Raw genomic sequence first — 23,930 nt, forward strand, 5'->3', positions numbered from 1 at the left:
AACCTCCAGAAGCAACTACAACCTACTGTACTACAGGAGAGATAAACCACACCTACAGAACACTACAACCTACTGTAACTACAGGAGAGATAAACACACCTACAGAACAACTACAACCTACTGTAACTACAGAGAGATAAACCACACCTACAGAAACACTACAACCTACTGTAACTACAGGAGAGATAACCCACACCTACAGAACAACTACAACCTACTGTAACTACAGGAGAGATAAACCACACCTACAAAACAACTACAACCTACTGTAACTACAGGAGAGATAACCACACCTACAGAACAACTACAACTACTGTAACTACAGGAGAGTAAACCACACCTACAGAACAACTACACCCTACTGTAACTACAGGAGAGATAAACCACACCTACAGAACAACTACAACCTACTGTAACTACAGGAGAGATAAACCACACCTACAGACAACTACAACCTACTGTAACTACAGGAGAGATAAACCACACCTACAGAACAACTACAACCTACTGTAACTACAGGAGAGATAAACCACACCTACAGAACAACTACAACCTACTGTAACTACAGGAGAGATAAACCACACCTACAGAACAACTACAACCTACTGTAACTACAGGAGAGATAAACCACACCTACAGAACAACTCAAACCTACTGTAACTACAGGAGAGATAAACCCACCTACAAACAACTACAACCTACTGTAACTACAGGAGAGATAAACCACACCTACAGAACAACTACAACCTACTGTAACTACAGGAGAGATAAACCACACCTACAGAACAACTACAACCTACTGTAACTACAGGAGAGATAAACACACCTACAGAACAACTACAACCTACCTGTAACTACAGGAGAGATAAACCACACCTACAGAACAACTTACAACCTACTGTAACTACAGGAGAGATAAACCACACCTACGAACAACTACAACTACTGTACACTACAGATTAGACGAAGAGAGGATGAAATGTATCCTATGAATTAGATTTTTCTGCTGCGTATACAGTATTAAGGACTAGTTTGTGTGTGTGTATATATTTTACAAGTTGGGGTTTGAAGTCAGTCAGAGCTCTCTATTTCGCCCAGACCACAGGCTTGGTGTGAAAAGCGAGCAGCCCCATAAAACATGTTAATATCCATCTTTTACAACGCCAAGCCTACTGTGACTTCATAAGGCCCAATATGAGGGATTATACACCAGACACACATCCAACACAGCTCAGCTCTCTGTATCCACATCCAACACCGCTCTGCTCAGCTCTCTGTATCCCGGGGTTCTGGCAGGCCTGAGCAAATACATTGTTTTACTGTTTTTTAATGTGTGTGTGTGTGTGTGTGTGTGTGAGTGAGAGATAGATAGGAGTGAGAGCGTTCGCTAGTGTATTGTAAGAAATTCTCCTTGTTTATGGGCCCCTATATATCAGACACACATGTTAAGGTAATTACTGCCCATCTTCTATCAGAGCACATTTTCTCATCTTGAAATAATCCTGAAGTATGCAGAGAAAATAATGGGATATGACACAGGCGTTTCCTGTAGAAGTTGATTTGAGTTCCCTCTGTAATTACACTAAAACCAGTGCTTAGAGAGAATATCAGGAGGAGGAAGGAGAGAGCAACAAGCAGCAGAGGACGAGGAATAGGAAGACTGGAGGAATAGAACAGAGAGAAAGAGGAGATAGAGAAAGAGAGACAGACTAAGAGAGAGAGAAAGAGAGAGCGAGTGAGAAAGAGAGAAATATTGTAGATGTACACACCTCTGACTACAGGGTTATTTCCACTAGGGGGTAACAAGTATAAGACTGGTCACCTGAGTCTCGTCCTGGTGCAGCCACTGTTTGGGGTCGTCCTCGGTGGCCAGGAAGGCTATCAGGTCTAGAGCTGTCAGACGAGTCTGTCGCCGCGACGACACAAAGATCAGAACAGGCTTGGCTGGAGAGTGACTGCGAATCGCTGGAGAGAGAGAGAGAGATATAGAGAGGGGGGATGCACAGTGTAGTTGCATACTTAGTGTGTGTTTCTGTGTGTGGTGTATTGTACCTTGGAACACAGGCTTGTTCATGCTGGCCATGCGGGGGCAGTAGTGCTGTCCTGGGAAGCCGTGGATGTGAACCTCCAATGGGACGGGACGCACCAGAGGGCCGGAAGTTAAACAAACCACCTGTAAGAGAGGTGAGGCAAAAAGACATGAGAGAGTTAGACAGTGGATGAAGAGAACCATATGGACATAGAACCATAGAAAGAGAATGAATGTCTTCTCTTCAGTCAGAGAGAGAGAGAGAGAGAGAGAGAGAGAGAGAGAGAGAGAGAGAGAGCAGAGAGAGAGAGAGAGAGAAGAGAGAGAGAGAGAGAGAGAGAGGAGAGAGAGAGTGGATGAAAGAGAACTAGATCGAAAGAGAGAGCGATAGATAGATAAAGTGAGTCCAGCTGGCTGCGAGGCCCATCTGGGTGTCTAAAGGTTTGTCATTGTCCCTGTCCAGGGGAGAGGGACAGGGAACGGAGCACTTTTTGTCTGTGTTGCTCAGAGGCTCGCTGGGTAGAGCAGCAGTCCATTGTAGCGTGTGGAGTGGCCAGGCAGGGCAGGCGCATGTGTACACATATCTAAAGGCCTGGATAATGGATTGGGCATCTAAACCCAGCCAACATCCCCAGTCCCTCCCGTCCCCAGTCTAAAGAGCCAGATTTATAACCAGACAATCTGTCTGCCAGGGACACTCTGCAACAGTAACACAATGTTTAGACAACCAATACCGTCACAGAGAAGACTGGAATGGTAGGATACAGTTGGAATTTGAGCGCAATGTTTTAAAAGCATTACACATGACGTTATGGTAAAACTTTATAACTTTCAAAAATAAGCAGTTGTAAATGCTATGAATGCTTTATAAATGTTATATAACATGTTTTTCAGCAGATATACAATTTATCTCAAAAAGAAAATACTAAGTGAATGTAAAGACTGTCTGTCTACATGTGGTTTTCATGTGTGACTGGGGTCATGCAGGCATACAGGAGTTCCCATGTCTCTCTGTGGTGGATAGGGAGGTTATTAAATACCCTTCTGATATGATTACTGCTATTATTATTAAAGGACTGTCAAGTCATCTGTCCGCATTGGTACCGTGATTTCTGTTGATTACCAAAGCAACTCCAGCTTGGCTCCAGAGAAACAGGACTCCAAACCATTACCGTACTGTGGTCAAAACTATTACATGGATTCCCTGCCAAAAACATCAGTATTATTCTACATTTATCAAATATGAAAAGGGGAGGCGGATACGTGAACACTAAAAAACACTGGCTAACACAAATGTGGTTACTGGTTGGCTTGAGAACAGCAATGTCAATTACAAAACCTCCAACTGATGACAGAGACATGAACTCTATCTGAACACAGGACAGGAGGTGAAATGATGAGCAGGTTTAAACTACAGGAGATGTCTTGTCTATGTGAAACTGAGACTAACGTGATGGTATGATCAGGGTAGAACACTGTTGTAATGCCTGATTCAGATAAGAAACTGATTCTAGATCTGAGCCTAAATGCAACTCTTACCAGGAGTGGCGTTTCACAATACTTATAGTGTCTAGTATGTGGATGCTATGGAGAGCTCACCTGTCCAATCCCTAGCCAGTCGGCGAGGTCTCGTGCGTTGGCCAGGGCCGTGGACAGGCCCACCACGCGGACAGTCTTGTTGGTGTGGGAGGAGATGAAGTTGGTCCTGGACACTATGACCTCCAGCACAGGACCTCTGTCCTCCCCTGGGATACAGACACAGTGGTATGGTCCAGTGTGAGACACAGTGGTACATTCCAGTGTGAGAAAGTTTGACAAAGCATTTCACTATGGAGAGTAGTATTATTATTAACTCTTTAGAATTCTATAAGAATTTTCTTTGTATGATGGTAAAAGTTAAGGCTCTATAGAAGGCTCTGTTTGTATGAGGGTTTATGATGGTAAAAGTTAAGGCTCTATAGAAGGCTCTGTTTGTATGAGGGTTTATGATGGTAAAAGTTAAGGCTCTATACAAAGTTTTGATTGTATGGGGTTTGTGAGGCAAGAACCAGACCCATAGATATTAAAGATCTCTCTATATGCTTCTGGGTAGAATTAGGCTGTGGTACCTAGCAGGTGGATCTCATCGATGATGAGGATGGCTACTTTCTGGACGTAGCTGCGGTTCTGCCAGGAGCGACTCACGCCGTCCCACTTCTCCGGCGTGGTCACGATCAGGTCGGCCGCAGCGATGGCCCGCATGTCTGGAGTCACATCACCTGTCAGCTCCACGACCCTAGGGACGAGGAGAGAGAGGTGGAGGAAGGAGGGAGAGGGAGGGAGAGAGGAAGGGAAGGAGGGAGAGGGAGGGAGGGAGAGAGGGAAGGAGGGAGAGGAGAGAGGGAAGGGAAGGACGGAGAGGGAGAGAGGGAAGGGAAGGACGGAGAGGGAGGAGGGGAGAGAGGGAAGGAGGGAGGGGAGGAGGAGGGAGGAGGAGGGAGAGAGGGAAGGGAGAGAGGGAAGGGAAGGAGGGAGAGGGAGGGAAGGAGGGAGAGGTAGAGAGGGAAGGGAAGGAGGGAGAGGTAGAGAGGGAAGGGAAGGGGGAGAGGGAGGGAGGAGGGGAGGGGAGAAGGGAAGGGGAGGAGGGAGAGGGAGAGGGAGTAGAGGGAAGGGAAGGAGGGAGAGGGAGGGGAGAGAGGGAAGGAGGGAGAGGGAGGGGAGAGAGGGAAGGGAAGGAGGGGAGGTAGGGAGGGAGAGGTAGAGAGGAAGGGAGGAGGGGAGAGGGGAAGGAGGGAGGGAGGGGAAGAGGAAGGGAGGAGGGGGGGGAGGGAGGGAGGGAGGGAGGAAGGGAGGAGGGAGGGAGGGAGGAGGGAGGGAGGGAGGGAGGGAGGGAGGGAGGAGGGAGGGAGGGGGGAGGGGAGGGAGGGGGGAGGGAGGACGAGGGAGGGGAGGGAGAGGGAGAGGGAGAGGGAAGAGAAGAGGGAGAGGGAGGGGAGGAAGAGGGAGGAGAGGGAGGGGAGAGAGGGAAGGAGAAGGGAGGGAGAGGGAGGGAGAAAGGAGGGAGGGGACGAGAGAAGGGAAGGGAAAGAGGGAGAGAGGGGAGGAGGGAGAGGGAGGGGAGAAAGAAAGAGACAATAGATGGATGGATGGATATACCACAGCTGATGGTCATTGAGAGATGTGAATGCAACAGAAATGCCATGGTTATAACCAAGTCTCACTCACTTCTTCCCCAGCTTTTCYTCTATCCTGATCTTCCAGTCCTCAATCCTCTCCCTGACCAGAGCTTTCAGAGGGGCACCACCTGAGAACACACACAGAGCAAGGATATAAACAGAGAGAAATGTATAGCGATATAGAAAGAGAAAAAGAGAGAGAGATAGAGTGAAGGGGGGGCAGACAGACCTTGGAGGTAGGGTATTGGATGAAGACTCGGAACATGGCCAACTCKGCTGCGATGGTTTTACCGGAGCCCGTTGGCGCCCCCAGCAGGACGTTGGTGTCGGTGTGGTAGAGCGTGTGGAAGATCTGTGTCTGGATGGGATTGAAGTGGGTGAACTTGAACAGAATCTCGTACTCCGGGTTCCCCAGGGCGGTGATGGGTAACGGCTGCAGGTCCAGCAGCTCTGAGAATCAACAGGGCAACGTTGAGACAACGTATGGGTACATTTGTCAAGGAAAAAAGACAGAGAAAGGTGTATGTGTGAAGTATGAAGAGTTGTTTCATCTGTACACCTCTGAGGGTTGGTCTGTCTGTGTTTGTGAGTCTGTTGTACAGTACCAGTATGTGGGGGATGTCTCTCAGGCAGGATGAGGTGTTGGAAGTTGATAATGCAGACAGCCTCTGAGCCCAGCCAGCGGTCTGACACAGCTCTGATGTAGTACTGGGAAGGCATGGGCTCAAAGATAGGGATGGTGAACACCACCTGTTGGGGCTCCCCACTCACCACCTGGAAAACACACACAAGGTAAGTATGACTTGGCTCAACCATATCCACTGATACAGGGTCAGATTTATTCCATAACCATAATGGTTAACGTTAGGATTATGGGTCAGGTAATCTGATCCTAGATCTGTAGTTAGGGGCAACTTCTGCCTCAACACAGGATAACAAGTGGCTCTCAATCACATTCTAGAAGCTAATGGTACCCAGAAACCCACCTGTTTCTTCTGTAGGAGCAGGTACTCTGAATGGTAGATGTGATTGTTGATGGGGTCCTCCACCCACAGCCACCAGGGCTCACCCACTGAACCATGACACTAAGAGAGGAGAGAGGAGAGGAGAGGCAGAGGAGAGGGGCGAGGCAGAGGAGAGGCAGAGGAGAGGCAGAGGAGAGGAGATAGAAGCATGAAGAATCGGTAGCATTAGAAGATCAGAGCACTCCCAGGTTTAACCAGATAGTAGCAATTCAAAACAAAGCAATGTAATTGTTAGTAGGTGGGTGCATAACCCTTCAGTCATGGGTGTTGGGGTGACTCCAAACAGAAACCTCAGCCCTCTTCTCTCCTCTCTCCCCAGTAGGAGAAGGAGGTGCACTGTACTGTGTATCTCTCTACATTTCTCTGCTCTGAGTTGACCCCCTGTAGAACACTGTACGCTAATTACTTTACACTGCTGTGGAAACAACTGCTGGCTGGCTAACAGACCACAGGTCCAGGAAACTGCTTTATGACACATGGAGAGAGGAGACAGTCTAGTTTCCACAGACAAACACACTAAAACAACAGCTATAATGTCATCTTCTGGCCTGGTCCCTAGCCCTCTTGTGTAAATGTCTAAAGATATCAGGGACACTACTCTTGATTAGGGMTAGGAGTTATTCCCAACCATGTGACCTGAACCAGGAACAATTCTGSGTCCTACTCATGATAAATGCACAACATTCGGATGAACCAAAAATAGGAAAATACTAAAGGGAGTGGGGAAACACGCATTAATATTAGAAAACGACATCCAACTTCTGTCTGTTTCCCTATTAGAATGAGTCATTATCCTGGAGTCCATGGCCTGGGTTAGAGTTAGGGAGAAGGAGATCTCATGTGTCTCTACATGTGTCGTGGCTAGCTTGCGTGTGTACATATGCAGCAGGGATCACTGGCTAAGCTGGGGGCTGTTCCATAACAACTCTCCCATGAGCAGAGCATGCATCGCTAATCACACAAACATTCATCTTCATACACAGCCTGGCTACAACGGGCCTCCTTTTCCACCCTGACTCCCTTACAAACTACAGGAGTCATCTGCCTCAATGATATACTCCAATCACCATAGAGATCCTATTGCCTAATTCGCAATTCAATGATGTACTGTATATTCCCTCCATTGGACATGGCTCTACTTACGGACAGCAGACTTGGGTTCAAACGGCATTTGAAATCTTTACTTAGCTGTGTTTGATTGATCTTGCCTGTCGCAATGGAACCAATAGAATAGTCCCAAAAGCGGAAAACACCGTCCATCTGGCACACCAGGCAGGCTCAAGCAAATGTAGTATTAAAGCCGCAGGTTAATATTACAAGAAGGTGATGTACCTAAACACTGATCTAGAATCAGCCATCTTTCCTTTAAAGAAACCTTCATTTGAACCATTCAAAGAAAAAAAGAGCCCTTCAACCAGTACTTGGGATGTGGACTAACACTTCCAGAGGTGGGAATCTGACGCTGCGGGTTTGTTTCAGCAGCTGGCTGCTCCTCCTTGTAGAACAGCGGTGAGATTCCCACGTTTCACTCATTACTCCATCACCCCCACTGGCTGGAGGAGGAGAGGAGCAGGGCCACTAAGGGAGAGGATAGCTCCATACTGACCACTGACGCGTCACACTAACACATTTCTACTGTTAACAGCATTTAGACACACTTAAAGAGTGCTCTGATAATGTCTACTGTTTGTGTACTGTGTGTGTGTGTGAGGGAGAGCGAGAAAGAGAGACATCGAGGTCATCCTAGGTGAGGTCGACATGGTTACCTGGTCGTGCCACTGGAAGTCGGGGGTGATCTGGAGGCGGACCCTGAGCACGGTGCGTGTGATTGGTTGGATGGTGGCCTCCATCAGTATGGAAGGGATCTGGTGGACACACTGCTTCACCTTCAACCCGATGTTCACGTGGTGGAGCATGTGACCTGGGACACACAGAGAGAGAAGGGGAAGTGGTGTTACTACAGCACGCTGCACGAGCGCGCGCACACACACACACACACACACACAGAGCTCTACAGAACACAATAGAATTCATGTCTAATGTGCTAGTACACCACACTTGGCCCAGTATTGTCTCACCTATCTCGTCCTTCTGCATATCTTTCAGTTTGTCCACAGTGAGTTTCTTCTCCTCCAGACGGGCCAGCACGTTGTGAGGCAGGATGGAGAACTGTCTCAGGGGGTGAGCGAAGCCCCACAGACGCTTGTCTATCACTTTACACAGGTTGAGCAGGCGGTAGGTCATGGCAGGCCAGCGCTTCCTCAGAGCAATCTCAAACAGAGCCCTGACGATACGAGCTGCGTTCTACACAGGGACCAAATACACACACAGTTACAATTAGAGTGGCATTCTATAGTAGAAAAACAAGGACAGACAGATAGTCACAAGTAGTGTATTACAGCAGGTGTAAAAAGACAGACAGAATACTGCCAGACTTAGAGCAGTGTTCTACAATGGGTACAGCAGGACAGAGAGAGTCATGCAGAGACTGAAATAATCCAACAAGATGTAGGACAATTAATCATGTCTGATCGAGAGCCGCAGGACTGGTATGATCAGGCTCTGTTCTGAAACATGGGTCAGGCCTGCATGTGTGCTGATGGATTGCTCATGTCTGTCCTGACAGATGGGTCAGGTGGTTGGCGCTGCTCCCTGATAAACTGATCAGATCTGACGTGACTGGGCTCTGATTGATTTGGGCAGGTGTTAATGACATGATGGATTGGTAGAGTCTGGCCGTGCTGTGATTGATTTGTTGGGCCTGGCTCTGCTGTGATGGATAAGTCGTGGTGAGGCTGCTATCTGTGATAGATTGGTCAGGTCTGCTTGTGTCCCGAACATGTGGTTGAGTGGGAGGATGGACAGAGACAGGCAGGCAGACAGACAGAGACAGGTATATAGACAGGCAGAGACACAGAAACACCAGCTGGGCCAGATGTTGGTCTGCTGCTGGTTAAAAGGCCACTAGGGCAACCRCACTCCTACATCAAACCCTCTGGAGAGAAAACCCTACTCACACCCTTACTGAGCCTACACTCATCCTCCAAATAACAACCAACAGCCAAAACACATCAGGCCTCACAGTCYGAGTCACAGCACCARCATAGTTCMWMYCARKRAKMTYMYTGRKWKKRACTAACTTCATGATTRAGCTGCCTTCCTTCTCCAGTTMTTYTGTGTSCATGTGTCTTTAAGAGCATGCAGTAAAMACAGGTSAACTGTGGTCTMAGKTCTCTCAGCGCTCATGTACAATAATCTACTCTCTCAGGAGAACTCCTGGTGTCCTGCGGTCAAGTGCACCGGCCTGCAGAACTGCTCTATCTATCATCCAGTTGCTAAAGCCATTGAGGAATGTGTGTGTATGCATGAGAGACAGGGAGTTAGCCTCTGTCAGTGTGTGTGTGAGAGCGAGAGATGGTGAGTCTGCCAGTGTTTGTGAGTGTGCCCACCTATATGTATGTATGTATGCAACTTTATCTCTGTGCTTGTGTGTGTGTCTCTGTTGGTGTGTAGTGGCAGTATCATACAGCAGCAGGACCTGTCAGTCCTCAGTCTGGATTAACCATCAGATCCCCTCTATTCCACTATGGCTGCCTGCCTCCCGGCCACAGCCATCCAAACCGGCTGAACATCTGAAATCGGGCGAAATAGGAGCAAAGAGGGAATTTGCTGTGAACAATTCCAAATATTCAGCCACATGGAATCAGTTACCGCGGAAACCATGGATAGATGGGTTCAGCAGAGGATGGGAAGAGGGGATGGGAAGAGGGGATGGGAAGAGGGGATGGGAAGAGGGGATGGGAAGAGGGGATGGGATGCGGGGAGAAAAAAACTCCAAATGCAAAAAGGATTCCAGGCTATCTGTCATTGTGAAATATGCACGAGCCAAACATATTACATTCCATCAGATATATCAAACCATTTGATTTTCATAAAGAGCATAATGCCGAAATGACGGCATGGCAGATTAACTGTGACAGTTCATGAAAGCCTCATGATCCCTCTGAAACAATGGAGATTCTGGTACAAACAGGAAACCCGTTTATGGATGTGTATGATATGATTAGTTAAGACACCATTTCTAAACCCCCATCAGTACACCAGTATGATTGAAACATTCTGCTCTAGGACGCGGACGGCATGTGCTGCTGGCTGAGGGAAGGGGAAGTCTTGGCAGGGGCTGCATGTGTTGGGGTAAGGGAGTCTTGGCAGTGGCACCCCCTGGCAGGGGACACAGGGGTACAGCTGGACCCCTCAGAGGGGCTAGCTCAGTTCAGTTTGGGGTAGAAGCATGTACACATGTTGAAGTTTCTTCAGGTATGGTTCAGTTTGTATGAGTGTGTGTGTATGTGAGAAACAGATGGAGAGAGAGCATATGTGTGTGTGTGGTGCTGTGCCTGTAACCTACCTGTGCTACGTAGGACAGATCTGAGATGAGGGAGAAGCTGTCCACCTCTCCCCGGCCGATGTAGGTCTGCAGTAGGATGTTTGACTTGCGTATCCGTTCTCCACTCCGCCTGCAGCAGGCAGCTCACAGTAGTTACACAGCATCTGCTCTAGTTCCTCCATCTCCTCATCACGCACCTTGAAAAACACACACACACACACACACACACACACACACACACACACACACACACACACACACACACAACAACACACACACACACACACACACACACACACAGTCAGGAGTCTTTCCACCTGGGTACTCAAACTATATCAAGACCTTGCTATACTGTTTAGCAGGTGTCCTGCAGCAGTCTATAATGTGTGATGAGTGACCTCTCACCTTGACCTGTTCAAACTCCTCGGCCTTGGAGACGATGCTGAGGATGTCAGCCTCTGTCTTCTGGGAGTTGAACAGCTCGTTGAACGTCTGCATGGAGGAGGTGGACAAACACAAACATCAAATTGACATAAGGAACAGCGGTTATCTAGTTGTATATTGCATGTTACTGTAGATAATACCATGCCATATTACACCTACACAGAAGGGTATCTATACCCGGTTACAATAATATAATACATTGGAGTACACCAAACATGAGGAACACCTTTCTAATATTGAGTTGCAGCCTCAATTTGTCGGGGCATGGATTCCACAAGATGACGAAAGCTTTCCACAGGGATGGTGGCCCATGTTAATTGAAATGCATTCCAGGTGACTACCTCATGAAGCTGGTTGATAGAATGCCAAGAGTTTGCAAACCTGTCATCAAGGCAAAGAGTGGCTACTTTGAAGAATCTAAAATATATTTTGATTTGTTTTTGGTTACTACATGATTCCATGTGTTATTTCATAGTTTTGATGTCTTCACTATTATTCTACAATGTAGAAAACAGGAAAAAGAAAGAAAAACCCTTGAATCAATAGCTGTGTTCAAACCTTTGACTGGTACTGTATGTCATGGAAAGAGCAGGTGTTCTTAATGTTTTGTACACTCAGTGTACAATACAACATAGTACATATAACATAATATCATGTTATGGAACTCTGGTGTACCTCCATGGTGTTGTATTTGATGTAGAAGTGACTGGCGGTTCTGCCCAGGTCAGTGGAGGCGAAGTATCCTGTCCTCTCCTCGAAGCGGATCATCCTGGCCTTGTCCAGCTTCCTGGCTGCCATCACCACCAGTTCCTTACGATACAGCTCCAGACCTGGGTCCATCTAACACAGAGACAGAACAGTTTAACCCTGCCATCACCACCAGTTCCTTACAGTACAGCTCCAGACCTGGGTCCATCTAACACAGAGAGCTAGACAATAAGAGAGTGTACAGTAGAGTGTGTACAGTAGAGTGTGTACACATGTGTGTGTGTGTGTGCGCACGTTTGTGTGTGTGTACATGTGTGTCTGTGTGCATGCATGCGTGTGTACCTGGTAGGCCTTGTGGTTGATCCCGTAGGCCAGAGGGTTGGCTCTCATGCGGATGTACAGGTAGGTGTAACTCAGCCACCTCACTGCTTCCTCCACGTTAGTCACAGTCCCTAGTGATACCTGCAGAGAGAGGGCGAAAGAGAGAGATCAATAACATCACATTCACCTTCAGTCATTCTAGCCACCTAGCAGCACCTGGTGGAGATTACATACTCAGCATTGATTCCTTCTCAATAAGTCCTCATTGAATCCTTGAGGTGGGTGCCATCTAGTGGTGACTTACTGTACTGTGTTTATTTTGTGAAAAGGGCATTGGATGGAGATGAGAAGAGAACATGATTGAAGGGGGCCAGTTAGGCATCTGCTGTCAAACACAGATCGCTGTGAAATATCTTTACACTAAAGATAAATATTGTTAACTTTCATTTAGTCTACCAGCTTCAAACGGCTGTAAAAACAATATTTTTTGTTATTGAAAATACACTTCACAGCGATTTAGACGGAACAATGATTCCCTACACTATTCAGTGCTTGTTTTCTCAACAACTGAAATTGAGCGAAGTTTAACATTTTAGCAACCAGGAAATGACAGAGCGATCTCCACTAGATAAAACAGCCACAAAGTCAGAACAGCTTTCCCAGTTTGACAACCGATGCCCGTTCGGCGGGAGAAATCAATAGGCCAATATCACAGCCAATCACAACACTGGCGGGTAAGTAATACTGTGAAACACTAACATTCTCCACTATTAACGCCATATATACTACGGGCATTTTCTGAAATTTCCTTGATAAATACAATTAAAAAGTACATTATTTGTAACATTTTGGACCATGCTTATAGCCTATGCATTGTCCATTTTATCAGGTATGCTATTAGCAATACGCACGATCACCTGTAGCCCAACTGATACAGCACCGTGGCTAGAAATAAATAGGCTGAAGCATGGGGTTGCCTACCTGCATTTACCCTATTGGGCTGATCATTCCCCTATTTTGCACCTTATACGACCCACCACTGCGACCTGTATGCCCTAGTCGGCTGGCCCTCGCTACATGTTCGTCGTCAGACCCACTGGCTCCAGGTCATCTACAAGGCTATGCTAGGTAAAGTGCCGCCTTATCTCAGTTCACTGGTCACGATGGCTACACCCACCCGCAGCACGCGCTCCAGCAGGTGTATCTCACTGATCATCCCTAAAGCTAAAACCTCATTTGGACGCCTTTCCTTCCAGTTCTCTGCTGCCTGCGACTGGAACGAATTGCAAAAATCTCTGAAGTTGGAGACTTTTATCTCCCTCAACAACTTTAAAAATCTGCTATCCGAGCAGCTAACCGATCGCTGCAGCTGTACATAGTCCATCTGTAAACTACCCACCCAATTTACCTACCTCACCCCCCATACTGCTTTTATTTATTTACTTTTCTGCTCTTTTGCACACCAGTATCTCTTCTTGCACATGATCATCTGATGATTTATCACTCCAGTGTTAATCTGCTAAATTGTAATTATTCGATTTATTGCCTACCTCATGCCTTTTGCACACATTGTATATAGATTCTCTTTTTTTCTACCATGTTATTGACTTGTTTATTGTTTACTCCATGTGTAACTCTGTGTTGTCTGTTCACACTGCTATGCTTTATCTTGGCCAGGTCGCAGTTGCAAATGAGAACTTGTTCTCAACTAGCCTACCTGGTTAAATAAAGGTGAAATAAAAATAAAATAAAAAAATAAAAATAAAAAGTGCATATAAACACATCCTACCTGTTAGTGTTTTACCCCAATTTACCCTAACCGGGGTAACACCCACCTGTCTGTACTTCTCACAGAAACCCCTTTCCCTGATTGCCACTACTATTGAACAACTAAAAGTTACATCTGTCTCATGACAATTTCTTAAACCACTCCCCCCAAAATATTTTGAGTTAGGGTGGCGTTTTTACCCAAGTTACCCTATAATTGCCCTGTGTTACACTTAGCCCACTCTCCCCTATCGTGAGAATGACTGCTGAGCTGGTGCAGTTTGCACATATTTAGGAGTTGAGAAATAAAGTAGGAATGGAGAGCTGGGATCCCCCTATTTTTAACAAAGGCCATTACAACTGCTGGTTTCCCCGCGAATGCACTAAGAATTGTTGTGCATTGACTACTAGTCAGAATGCATATTCCCCTCCCTATGGCTCTCGCAACTTCAATGTGCCTTTAGAGGAACATTTACCTTGGATAGAACTATTTTACTATAGTAGGTAAGCTTTTTTTATTCATTACTCGCATTGTTTGCAGAGGAAAAGTACATTTGGACTGTTCTAGCATCTTCAAAGTGCGCCTAGGCAGAAATATTTGTTGACGATACATTTTTTTGTTTGTTGGCGTAGCGGCAAATGCACCATGGCCATTTTGCCATGGTGCAGCGCCACAACTAAATGACTGCAGAGGAAACACTGGTATGATTGTTAAAGGAGAGGTCCTGAAGATGTGTGATTGTGGATAAGACCTTTCCCAGCTATATTATTGACGGTGGCGTGTGTGTCCCTACCTCAGCGTTGAGGTTGTCAGCCATGGTCTCTAGGAACTGGCTCTCTATGGGGTTCTGCTGGGTGAGCAGGGTGAGGTAGTGGCTCAGCTTGTCATGTGCCGTGATGATGGTGCCCTCGCCGTACTTGTCGAACTGGGGCCGCCCGGCACGCCCGAAGATCTGCATCACATCCAGGATGCCCAGGTCCACCAGGGTACCACGCTTAGCATCGTAGATTTGGGTGCCCTGTTGTTACCACGGGAACAAGAGAGGCCGGATATGAGTGGCTTTGGAGAGATAATACAGTCCTAATGAGGCAAACGTCTGCATGTTTTAGTACAGACACTTACACGGACTTACCGTCTTCTAAGAGTGAACGGCACATGATACAGACTTACAAGTTCATACCTTAATCTAGGGTTGCACATTTTGGGGAATATTCAGAGATGGAAACTTTCTGTGGGAATATATGGGAATTAACAGAAATATATGCAAATTTATATTATTACCAATTAAATGTAGATGTTTTTTGCATTGGATATATTTACCATATCATATGGAGACAAACAAACCTTTTACCTTATCATAAGTAGACATAATTGCAAATGATTAAATCTATCCAATAGAAATACATAAAAAAAAGAAAATAGTTACGAATTGAACTTTAATTAAATGAGTTGACTCTTCACATGGGATGATTTCACTTAACAACAAAAGGGATTATTGAATGATCCATCACATGTCCCAAAAACGTTTTCAACAACGTAAAATGATAGTCTAGAAACTAAAGCTTTGGTTGTCTTCTTCTCAGGCTTCCATGTCTTCTCCCTGGACATCCTCAATGTCCACCTCTTGAACATCAACAGACTCTGAGGCCTCATCTTCCTTGTTGAGGATGGCTCATTGTCAGGTTCAAAAAGCCTCAAATTTGGCCACCAATTTTTTTACCTTTGTATTGGTCAGCCTGTTGCGTGCTTTGGTGTGTGTGTGTGTGTTCCCAAACAACAACCAGTTGCGCTCTGAGGCGACTGATGTTGGTGGGATTTGGAGGATGGAGGCAACAGGGGGAAAGAGCCTCAGATCATCCACAAAGTCCCTTCCACCAGGTGGCTGATGAGATATGTTGGCACGATTGCCATATTGCATCTAAATCCCAAAGCCCTTGCTTGGAAGTGTACTTCACCAGACTGCCAAGAACCTTGCCCTCATCCAGGCCAAGGTGGCGAGACATGGTAGTGATGACACCATAGGCCTCGTTGATCTCTGCACCAGACAGGATGCTCTTGCCAGCATACTTGGGGTCCAACATGTACGCTGCGGCGTGTATGGGCTTCAGGCAGAAGTCTTCATGCTTTTGATGTATTTCAGAACTGCAGTTTCCTCTGCTTGGAGCAACAGTGGTGGGCAGGGCAGTACGGATTTCTTCCCTTACATCTGCAAACAGAGTCTGAACATCAGAAAGGATGGCATTGTCTCTCTAAATCCATGCAATGGCTACTGCTATAGGTTTCAGGAGTTTCAGGCTGCTTACCACTCTCCCCCCAAAAAACATCATCCAGGAGGATCCTCTTGATGGGGCTGCTCATATCGGCAGACTGTGATACTGCCATTTCTTAGAGAGACTCCTCCCCTCCAGGAGACTGTCAAACATGATGACAACACCACCCCAACAGGTGTTGTTGGGCAGTTTCAATGTGGTGCACTTATTCTTCTCACTTTGCTTGGTGAGGTAGATTGCTGCTATAACTTGATGACCCATCACATAGAGCTGAAGTCGGAAGATTACATACACCTTAGCCAAAAACATTCAACTCAGTTTTTCACAATTCCTGACATTTAATCCTAGTAAAAATTCCCTGTCTTTAGTCAGTTAGGATCACCACTTTATTTTAAGAATGTGAAATGTCAGAATAATAGTAGAGAGAAAGATTTCTTTCAGCTTTTATTTCTTTCATCACATTCCCAGTGGGTCAGAAGTTTACATACACTCAATTAGTATTTGGTAGCATCGCCTTTAAATTGTTTAACTTGGGTCAAACATTTCAGATAGCCTCCACAAGCTTCCCACAATAAGTTGGGTGAATTTTGGCCCATTCCTTCTGACAGAGCTGGTGGAACAGTCAGGTTTGGCCTCCTTGCTCGCACACGCTTTTTCAGTTCCGCCCACAAATTCTCTATGGGATTGAGGTCAGGGCTTTGTGATGGCCACTCCAATACCTTGACTTTGTTGTCCTTAAGCCATTTTGCCACAACTTTGAAAGTATGCTTGGGGTCATTGTCCATTTGGAAGACCCATTTGCGACCAAGCTTTAACTTCCTGACTGATGTCTTGAGATGTTTTTTTTAATGGCGGTTTTGGAGCAGTGGCTTCTTCCTTGCTGATCGGCCTTTCAGGTTATGTCGATATAGGACTCGTTTTACTGTGGATATAGATACTTTTGTACCCGTTTCCTCCAGCATCTTCACAAGGTCTTTTGCTGTTGTTCTAGGATTGATTTGCACTTTTCGTACCAAGTACGTTCATCTCTAGGAGACAGAACGCGTCTCCTTCCTGAGCGGTATAACGGCTGCGTGGTCCCATGGTGTTTATACTTGCGTACTATTGTTTGTACAGATGAACGTGGTACCTTCAGGCGGTTGGAAATTGCTCCCAAGGATGAACCAGACTTGTGAGGTCTACAATTTTTTTTCTGAGGTCTTGGCTGATTTATTTAGATTTTCCCATGATGTCAAGCAAAGAGGCACTGAGTTTGAGGTAGGCCTTGAAATACATCCACAGGTACACCTCCTATTGACTCAAATGATGTCAATTAGCCTTTCAGAAGCTTCTAAAACCATGGCATAATTTTCTGGAATTTTCCAAGCTGTTTAAAGGCAGAGTCAACTTAGGGTATGCAAACTTCTGACCCACTGGAATTGTGATACAGTGAATTATAAGTGAAATAATCTGTCTGTAAACAATTGGAAACATTACTTGTGTCATGCACAAAGTAGATGTCCTATCCGACTTGCCAAAACTATAGTTTGTTAACAAGAAATTTGTGGAGTGGTTGAAAAACGAGTTCTAATGACTCCAACCTAAGTGTATGTAAACTTCCGACTTCAACTGTACCTAACCATTTCCTTGGCTCTCTTGTAGAGTGTATCCATTGTTATCAGTGCCATGATGTCCTTGAAGGACTCCTCCACTTTAGACCAAGCAGCCTTCACGTTTGCAGCATTGTCTGTCACCAGTGCAAATACCTTCTGTGGTTCAAGGTCATTGATGACTGCCTTCAGCTCATCTGCAATGTAGGGACCGGTGTGTCTGTTGTCCCTTGTGTCTGTGCTGTTGTAGAATACTGGTTGAGGGGTGGAGATGATGTAGTTAACTATTCCTTGCCCACGAACATTCGCCCACCCATCAGAGATGATTGCAATTCAGTCTGCTTTCTCCATGATTTGCTTGACCTTCACTTGAACTCTGTTGAACTCTGCATCCAGCAAATGAGTAGATAAAGCATGTCTGGTTAAAGGGGTGTATGCTGGGTAAAGAACATTCAGAAATCTCATCCAATAGACATTGCCTGTGGGCATCCGAGGTGAACCAGTTGCATACACAGCTCGAGGAAGACATTCAACAGCCTTTCTCTGACTACGTTCCTCCATTGAGTCAAACAAACGTCTGATTCCAGGAGGACCATGAGCTGTTGCTATTAATAAGGTGTCTGATTCATTATTTTCACGTCAAATAGAAGTAGAGGGACTTTTGTCAGAGGTTGCTTGTTGTGAGTGCTGAGGGAACTTAACGCACTTGGCCAGATGATTCTGCATCTTTGTTGCATTCTTCACATATGATTTGGCACAGTATTTGCAAATGTACACAGCTTTACATTAGCTGCAGTGAAATGTCTCCACACATCAGATAGTGCCCGTGGCATTTTCCTGTAAAGATTAGAAACAAAATAAGTAAAAAAACAAACAAATACAATTCCATGTACAGATACATTTTGGTAGCAAAAACTAACTAGCAGAAAGTGTTAACAAGTTATAAATGATTTAAACACACTTTGTTGTTGGCTACTATTTACTAGTTAACAAAAAATCATGTATGTCATATAAAATATATTCACCCCACCCAGTATTGTAATCAAAACTTACCAGAAAGCATGTAGTCCTTGGCTCAGACAGTGTAGTAGTGTGGGCTCAATAGCATCTCATTAGTGTGCAAGATCTTGAGAATCAGCTGTACATGTGATGGAAGAGTGCACTGCACATTAGAGGTCGAACCGATTTATGATTTTTCAACGCCGATACCGATTATTGGAGGACCAAAAAAAGCCGATACCGATTAATCGGACGATTTTTATATATGTATTTGTAATAATGACAATTACAACAATACTGAATGAACACTTAGTTTAACTTAATATAATACATAAATAAAATCAATTTAGTCTCAAATAAATAATGTAACCTGTTCAATTTGGTTTAAAGAATGCAAAAACAAAGTGTTGGAGAAGAAAGTAAAAGTGCAATATGTGCCATGTAAAAATGCTAACGTTTAAGTTCCTTGCTCAGAACATATGAAAGCTGGTGGTTCCTTTTAACATGAGTCTTCAATATTCCCAGGTAAGAAGTTTTAGGTTGTAGTTATTATAGGACTATTTCTCTCTATACCATTTGTATTTCATATACCTTTGACTATTGGATGTTCTAATAGGTACTTTAGTATTGCCAGCCTAATCTCGGGAGTTGATAGGCTTGAAGTCATAAACAGCGCAATGCTTGAAGCATTGCAAAGAGCTGCTGGCCTACGCAGGAAAGTTGCTGTTTGAATGAATGCTTACGAGCCAGCTGCTGCCTACCACCGTTCAGTCAGACTGCTCTATCAAATCATATACTTAATTTTAATATAATAACACACAGAAATACGAGCCTTAGGGCATTAATATTGTAAAATCCGGAAACTATAATTTCGAAAACAAAACGTTTATTCTTTCAGTGAAATACGTAACTGTTCCGTATTTTATCGAACGGGTGGCATCCATAAGTCTAAATATTGCTGTTACATTGCACAACCTTCAATGTTATGTTATAATTATGTACAATTCTAGCAAATTAATTACGGTCTTTGTTAGGAACAAATGGTCTTCACATAGTTCGCAAAGAGCCAGGCGACCCACAATGCTGGATATATCCTGACTCTGCTTGCACAGAACGCAAGAGAAAAGTGACACAATTTCCCTAGTTAAAATAAATTCATGTTAGCAGGCTATATTAACTAAATATGCAGGTTTCAAAATATATACTTGTGTATTGATTTTAAGAAAGGCATTGATGTTTATGGTTCGGTACACATTGGTGCAACGACAGTGCTTTTTCGCGAATGCGCTATTTAAATCATCACCCGTTTGGCGAAGTAGGCTGTGATTCAATGATAAATGAACAGGCACCGCATCGATTTTATGCAACGCAGGACAAGCTAGTTAAACTAGTAATATCATCAACCATGTGTAGTTAACTAGTGATTATGTTAAGATTGATTGTTTTTTATAAGATAAGTTTAATGCTAGCTAGCAACTTACCTTGGCTCCTTGCTGCACTCACGTAACAGGATGTCAGCCTGCCACGCAGTCTCCTCGTGGAGTGCAATGTAATCAGCCATAATCGGTGTCCAAAAATACGGATAACCGATTGTTATGAAAACTTGAAATCAGCCCTAATTAATCGGCCATTCCGATTAATCGGTCGACCTCTACTGCACATGTGATGGAAGAATGCACTGTGGATGAGGGTTGCAATTCCATTGAATTGGGGATCGTTTAACCAAAATATGCCACAAGTCCTAGAATTGCCTTGTGTATCCCACAAAAAATGTTCACTATAATAAGCTAACGTCTTTGATGAATTTAAGCAAAATTCCCAAAATTCCCGTGCTTAACTTCCCATGCAAAATTTCCGACCCTTTGCAACCCTACCTCAAATCAGACCGAAAAACTCCCTCACACATACAAACTAACAAATTACCACAAGTACACGCACCCAATGAAAGTAAGCATTTTGTTGGACTGTGTATACCATGTGTATCCTGTTCATACGACTAACAGAACTTGAAACGCGCGCACACACACCGACCTTGATGATGACAGCGTGTGCAGGCAGGTTGACTCCCCAGGCCAGTGTGGCAGTACAGCACAGAACCTTGAGGTAACCCCTGGAGAACATGCTCTCCATCAGGCTCCGGTCAGCACGCAGCATCCCAGCGTGGTGGATCCCAAAACCATCTGGGAACATCTCCTTCATCTGCTTGTTCCTGGAACGCTGGATCTGGGGGAGAGAAGGAGAGGGAACAGTCAGAGGTGGGAGGGAAGGATTGAGAGAACCAATCAGCACAGCCTGTGTATGTAGAAGAGAGGAGAAGGATGGAGAGGGAGTATTGCTTTAACAAGTACTTTGTCATGCCAATAAAGCATTTCTGACTACCACCAAGGATCAGAGGTCAAAGATACATTTTGAGTCGGCACAACATGCCAACTGCTTTATGGCTGTGTCCTTACTCAGACCTAACTCCCCACTGCAGCTGCTAGAGGGCACCATCAAGGTGTCCAGACTGCTACCCAATAATCACACATCTGTAGAGTCGTTCAGACAGATCTATAAAACAGCTGTTGTATTGATCCTGCTGGGCCAGTATCAGTCAGTGTACTTTAGTACCTGATAAAACATTGCAACCCTAAGTTGAGGTTTTATTTCAGTTTTAATAGCTGCTTCTCTGTTAGTTTAAGGATCAGTAATTTAACTGAAGGCAACTACATTTTTTTACCCTGGTTTCAAGTATATACATATGCAGCACGTACACACTAAGGCACGTGCGTGCACAACACACCACACACACACACACACACACACACACACACACACACACACACACACACACACACACACACACACACACACACACACACACACACACACACACACACACACACACACACACACACAGTGGCTGCTGATTGAGATGTGTGTGTGTTGACAGGCAGAGAGGTGAGTGGTGACCTGGCAAGGCAGTAATAATGGCCTGCTCATCAGACAGCTTTATCTCTCTCTGGACAACTAAATGAGGTCAGAGAGAGAGCACAGAGGAAAAGCCCATTATAGCTAGCATCTGTCTGTGTGTCTGTGTTGTGTGTGGTGTGTGTGTGTTGTGTGTGTGTGTGTGTGTGTGTGTGTGGTGTGTGTGTTGTGTGTGTGTGTTGTGTGTGTGTGTGTGTGTGTGTGTGTTTGTGTGTGTGTGTGGTGTGTGGGTGGTTGAGGGAGAGAAAGTGTTTCTCTGTGTGTACAGTACATGGGCCAAATTGCACATTGGCTCCCACTCAGATTTAAATACCAACTGTGTTTCCTGAACACCTGATTTAGTTAACAAAAGGCGCATCTCAATAGGTGGTCCAGGTAAGTCATGATAAGTGGGGGGCCTTTCCTCTTTTGTTCTCTAGTGCCCCTCTACTGTTCAAGCAAGGGGGGGCCGATGACATCAGATCCATCAAACCAACTCCTTGAATGCCCTACTCCTTGGACTTTGCAGTTGTGCCTAAAAAAACACATTTGTGCTCAAAACATGTATATTTTTTTACCCTTTAGTGTGTACTTAGGATATCGCTTTTCAACAGTAAAAGTAAAAAAATGGCTGAAGGATGTCTTTTACAAGTGGCTCTTCACAAACAAGGCTTTTCTTCACAAACTATTATTTACAGACAATGAATACACTGCTTATCTGAATGAGTTCTCCATTCATGTTCCTCCTTAACCACCTTACCTACTATACCCTCACAACAGAGTGGGTGTGTCTAACAAAGTATCCCTGTGGAGAATGTCTTTCAATAAACATTATCATGTATGCTAATGTAGTATAGGGCTATTACACTATCTGGCTGTTCACGAAAATGGTTCGGTCCTGGTGGTGGTGTGTAATGGTGTGGGAATGTTTTCCTGGCACACGTTAGGTCCCTTGTATCAATTAGGCAATGTTTCCATGCCCCAAATAATTCAGTCTGTTCTGGAGCTAAAGAGGGGCCCGACCCGGTACTAGATGGGTGTACCTAAGTGTATGTGTGTGTGAGTTTGCGAGAGAGAAAGACAGAGTTCCAAAAGTAAGCATCCAGGAGCGGCCAACACCACGGCTCAAACTAGACATACACACACACACCACACCCACCACGGCTCCATAGACACACACACACACCACTACCACGGCTCCAACTAGACACACACACACTACCACGGCTCCAACTAGCACACCACACCCCCACCACGCTCAAACTAGACACACACACACACCACGGCTCCAACTAGACACACACACACACACCACGGCTCCAACTAGACACACAACACACACACCTACCACGGCTCCAACTAGACACACACACACACACCCCCACCACGGCTCCAACTAGACACACACACCACTACCACGGCTCCAACTAGACACCAACACCACTACCACGGCTCCAACTAGACACACACACCACTACACGGCTCCAACTAGACACACACACCACTACCACGGCTCCAACTAGACACACACACCACTACCACGGCTCCAACTAGACACACACACCACTACCACGCTCCAACTAGACACACACACCACTACCACGGCTCCAACTAGACACACACCACCACTACACAGCTCCAACTAGACACACACACACTACCACGGCTCCAACTAGACACACACACCACTACACGGCCCACACAGACCACACACACACCCCTACCACGCTCAAACTAACACACACACACACACACACCCCCACCACGGCTCCAACTACACACACACACACCACGGCTCCAACTAGCACACACACACACACACCACTACCATGGCTCCAACTAGAACACACACCACTACCACGGCTCCAACTAGACCACACACCACCCTACCACGGCTCCAACTAGCACACACACACACACCACCACACACGCTCCAACTAGACACACACACACACACACACACACACACACACACACACACCACGGCCCAACTAGACACACACGACTACCACGGCTCCAACTAGACACACACTACTACCACGGCTCCAACTAGACACACACTACTACCACGCCACACTAGACACACACCACTACCACGGCTCCAACTAGACACACACCACTACCACGGCTCCAACTAGACACCGTTAACACAGCCATTTATGTGAATACCAGACGGTGTCAATATGACACCGGTTGAAATTCATGTAGGCTCGGTAAAACTGACATCAAAACTCTACACACAATACAACTAGCTAAAAGTGAACTGCTGTGCAAGTATATAAAGCA

The 23,930-nt window shown here is 45.5% G+C and overlaps 1 protein-coding gene across 1 annotated transcript in view; it reads right to left on the reverse strand.

The window, feature by feature from the left end:
• LOC111964613 (activating signal cointegrator 1 complex subunit 3-like) overlaps window positions 1–23,930 on the reverse strand; it is a 151,769-nt gene that overhangs the window by 31,850 nt on the left and 95,989 nt on the right. The window contains 18 exon segments of the mRNA XM_070443795.1: window positions 1,823–1,965; window positions 2,053–2,146; window positions 2,148–2,173; window positions 3,625–3,774; window positions 4,138–4,304; window positions 5,234–5,312; window positions 5,410–5,634; window positions 5,790–5,958; window positions 6,171–6,269; window positions 7,976–8,130; window positions 8,288–8,513; window positions 10,618–10,706; window positions 10,709–10,793; window positions 11,002–11,088; window positions 11,716–11,880; window positions 12,091–12,210; window positions 14,631–14,855; window positions 20,727–20,918. Coding sequence (XP_070299896.1) covers window positions 1,823–1,965; window positions 2,053–2,146; window positions 2,148–2,173; window positions 3,625–3,774; window positions 4,138–4,304; window positions 5,234–5,312; window positions 5,410–5,634; window positions 5,790–5,958; window positions 6,171–6,269; window positions 7,976–8,130; window positions 8,288–8,513; window positions 10,618–10,706; window positions 10,709–10,793; window positions 11,002–11,088; window positions 11,716–11,880; window positions 12,091–12,210; window positions 14,631–14,855; window positions 20,727–20,918 — 2,496 coding nt within the window.

The sequence above is a fragment of the Salvelinus sp. IW2-2015 genome, linkage group LG6.1 (assembly GCF_002910315.2).
Source record: "Salvelinus sp. IW2-2015 linkage group LG6.1, ASM291031v2, whole genome shotgun sequence".
Taxonomy (NCBI): Eukaryota; Metazoa; Chordata; class Actinopteri; order Salmoniformes; family Salmonidae; genus Salvelinus; species Salvelinus sp. IW2-2015.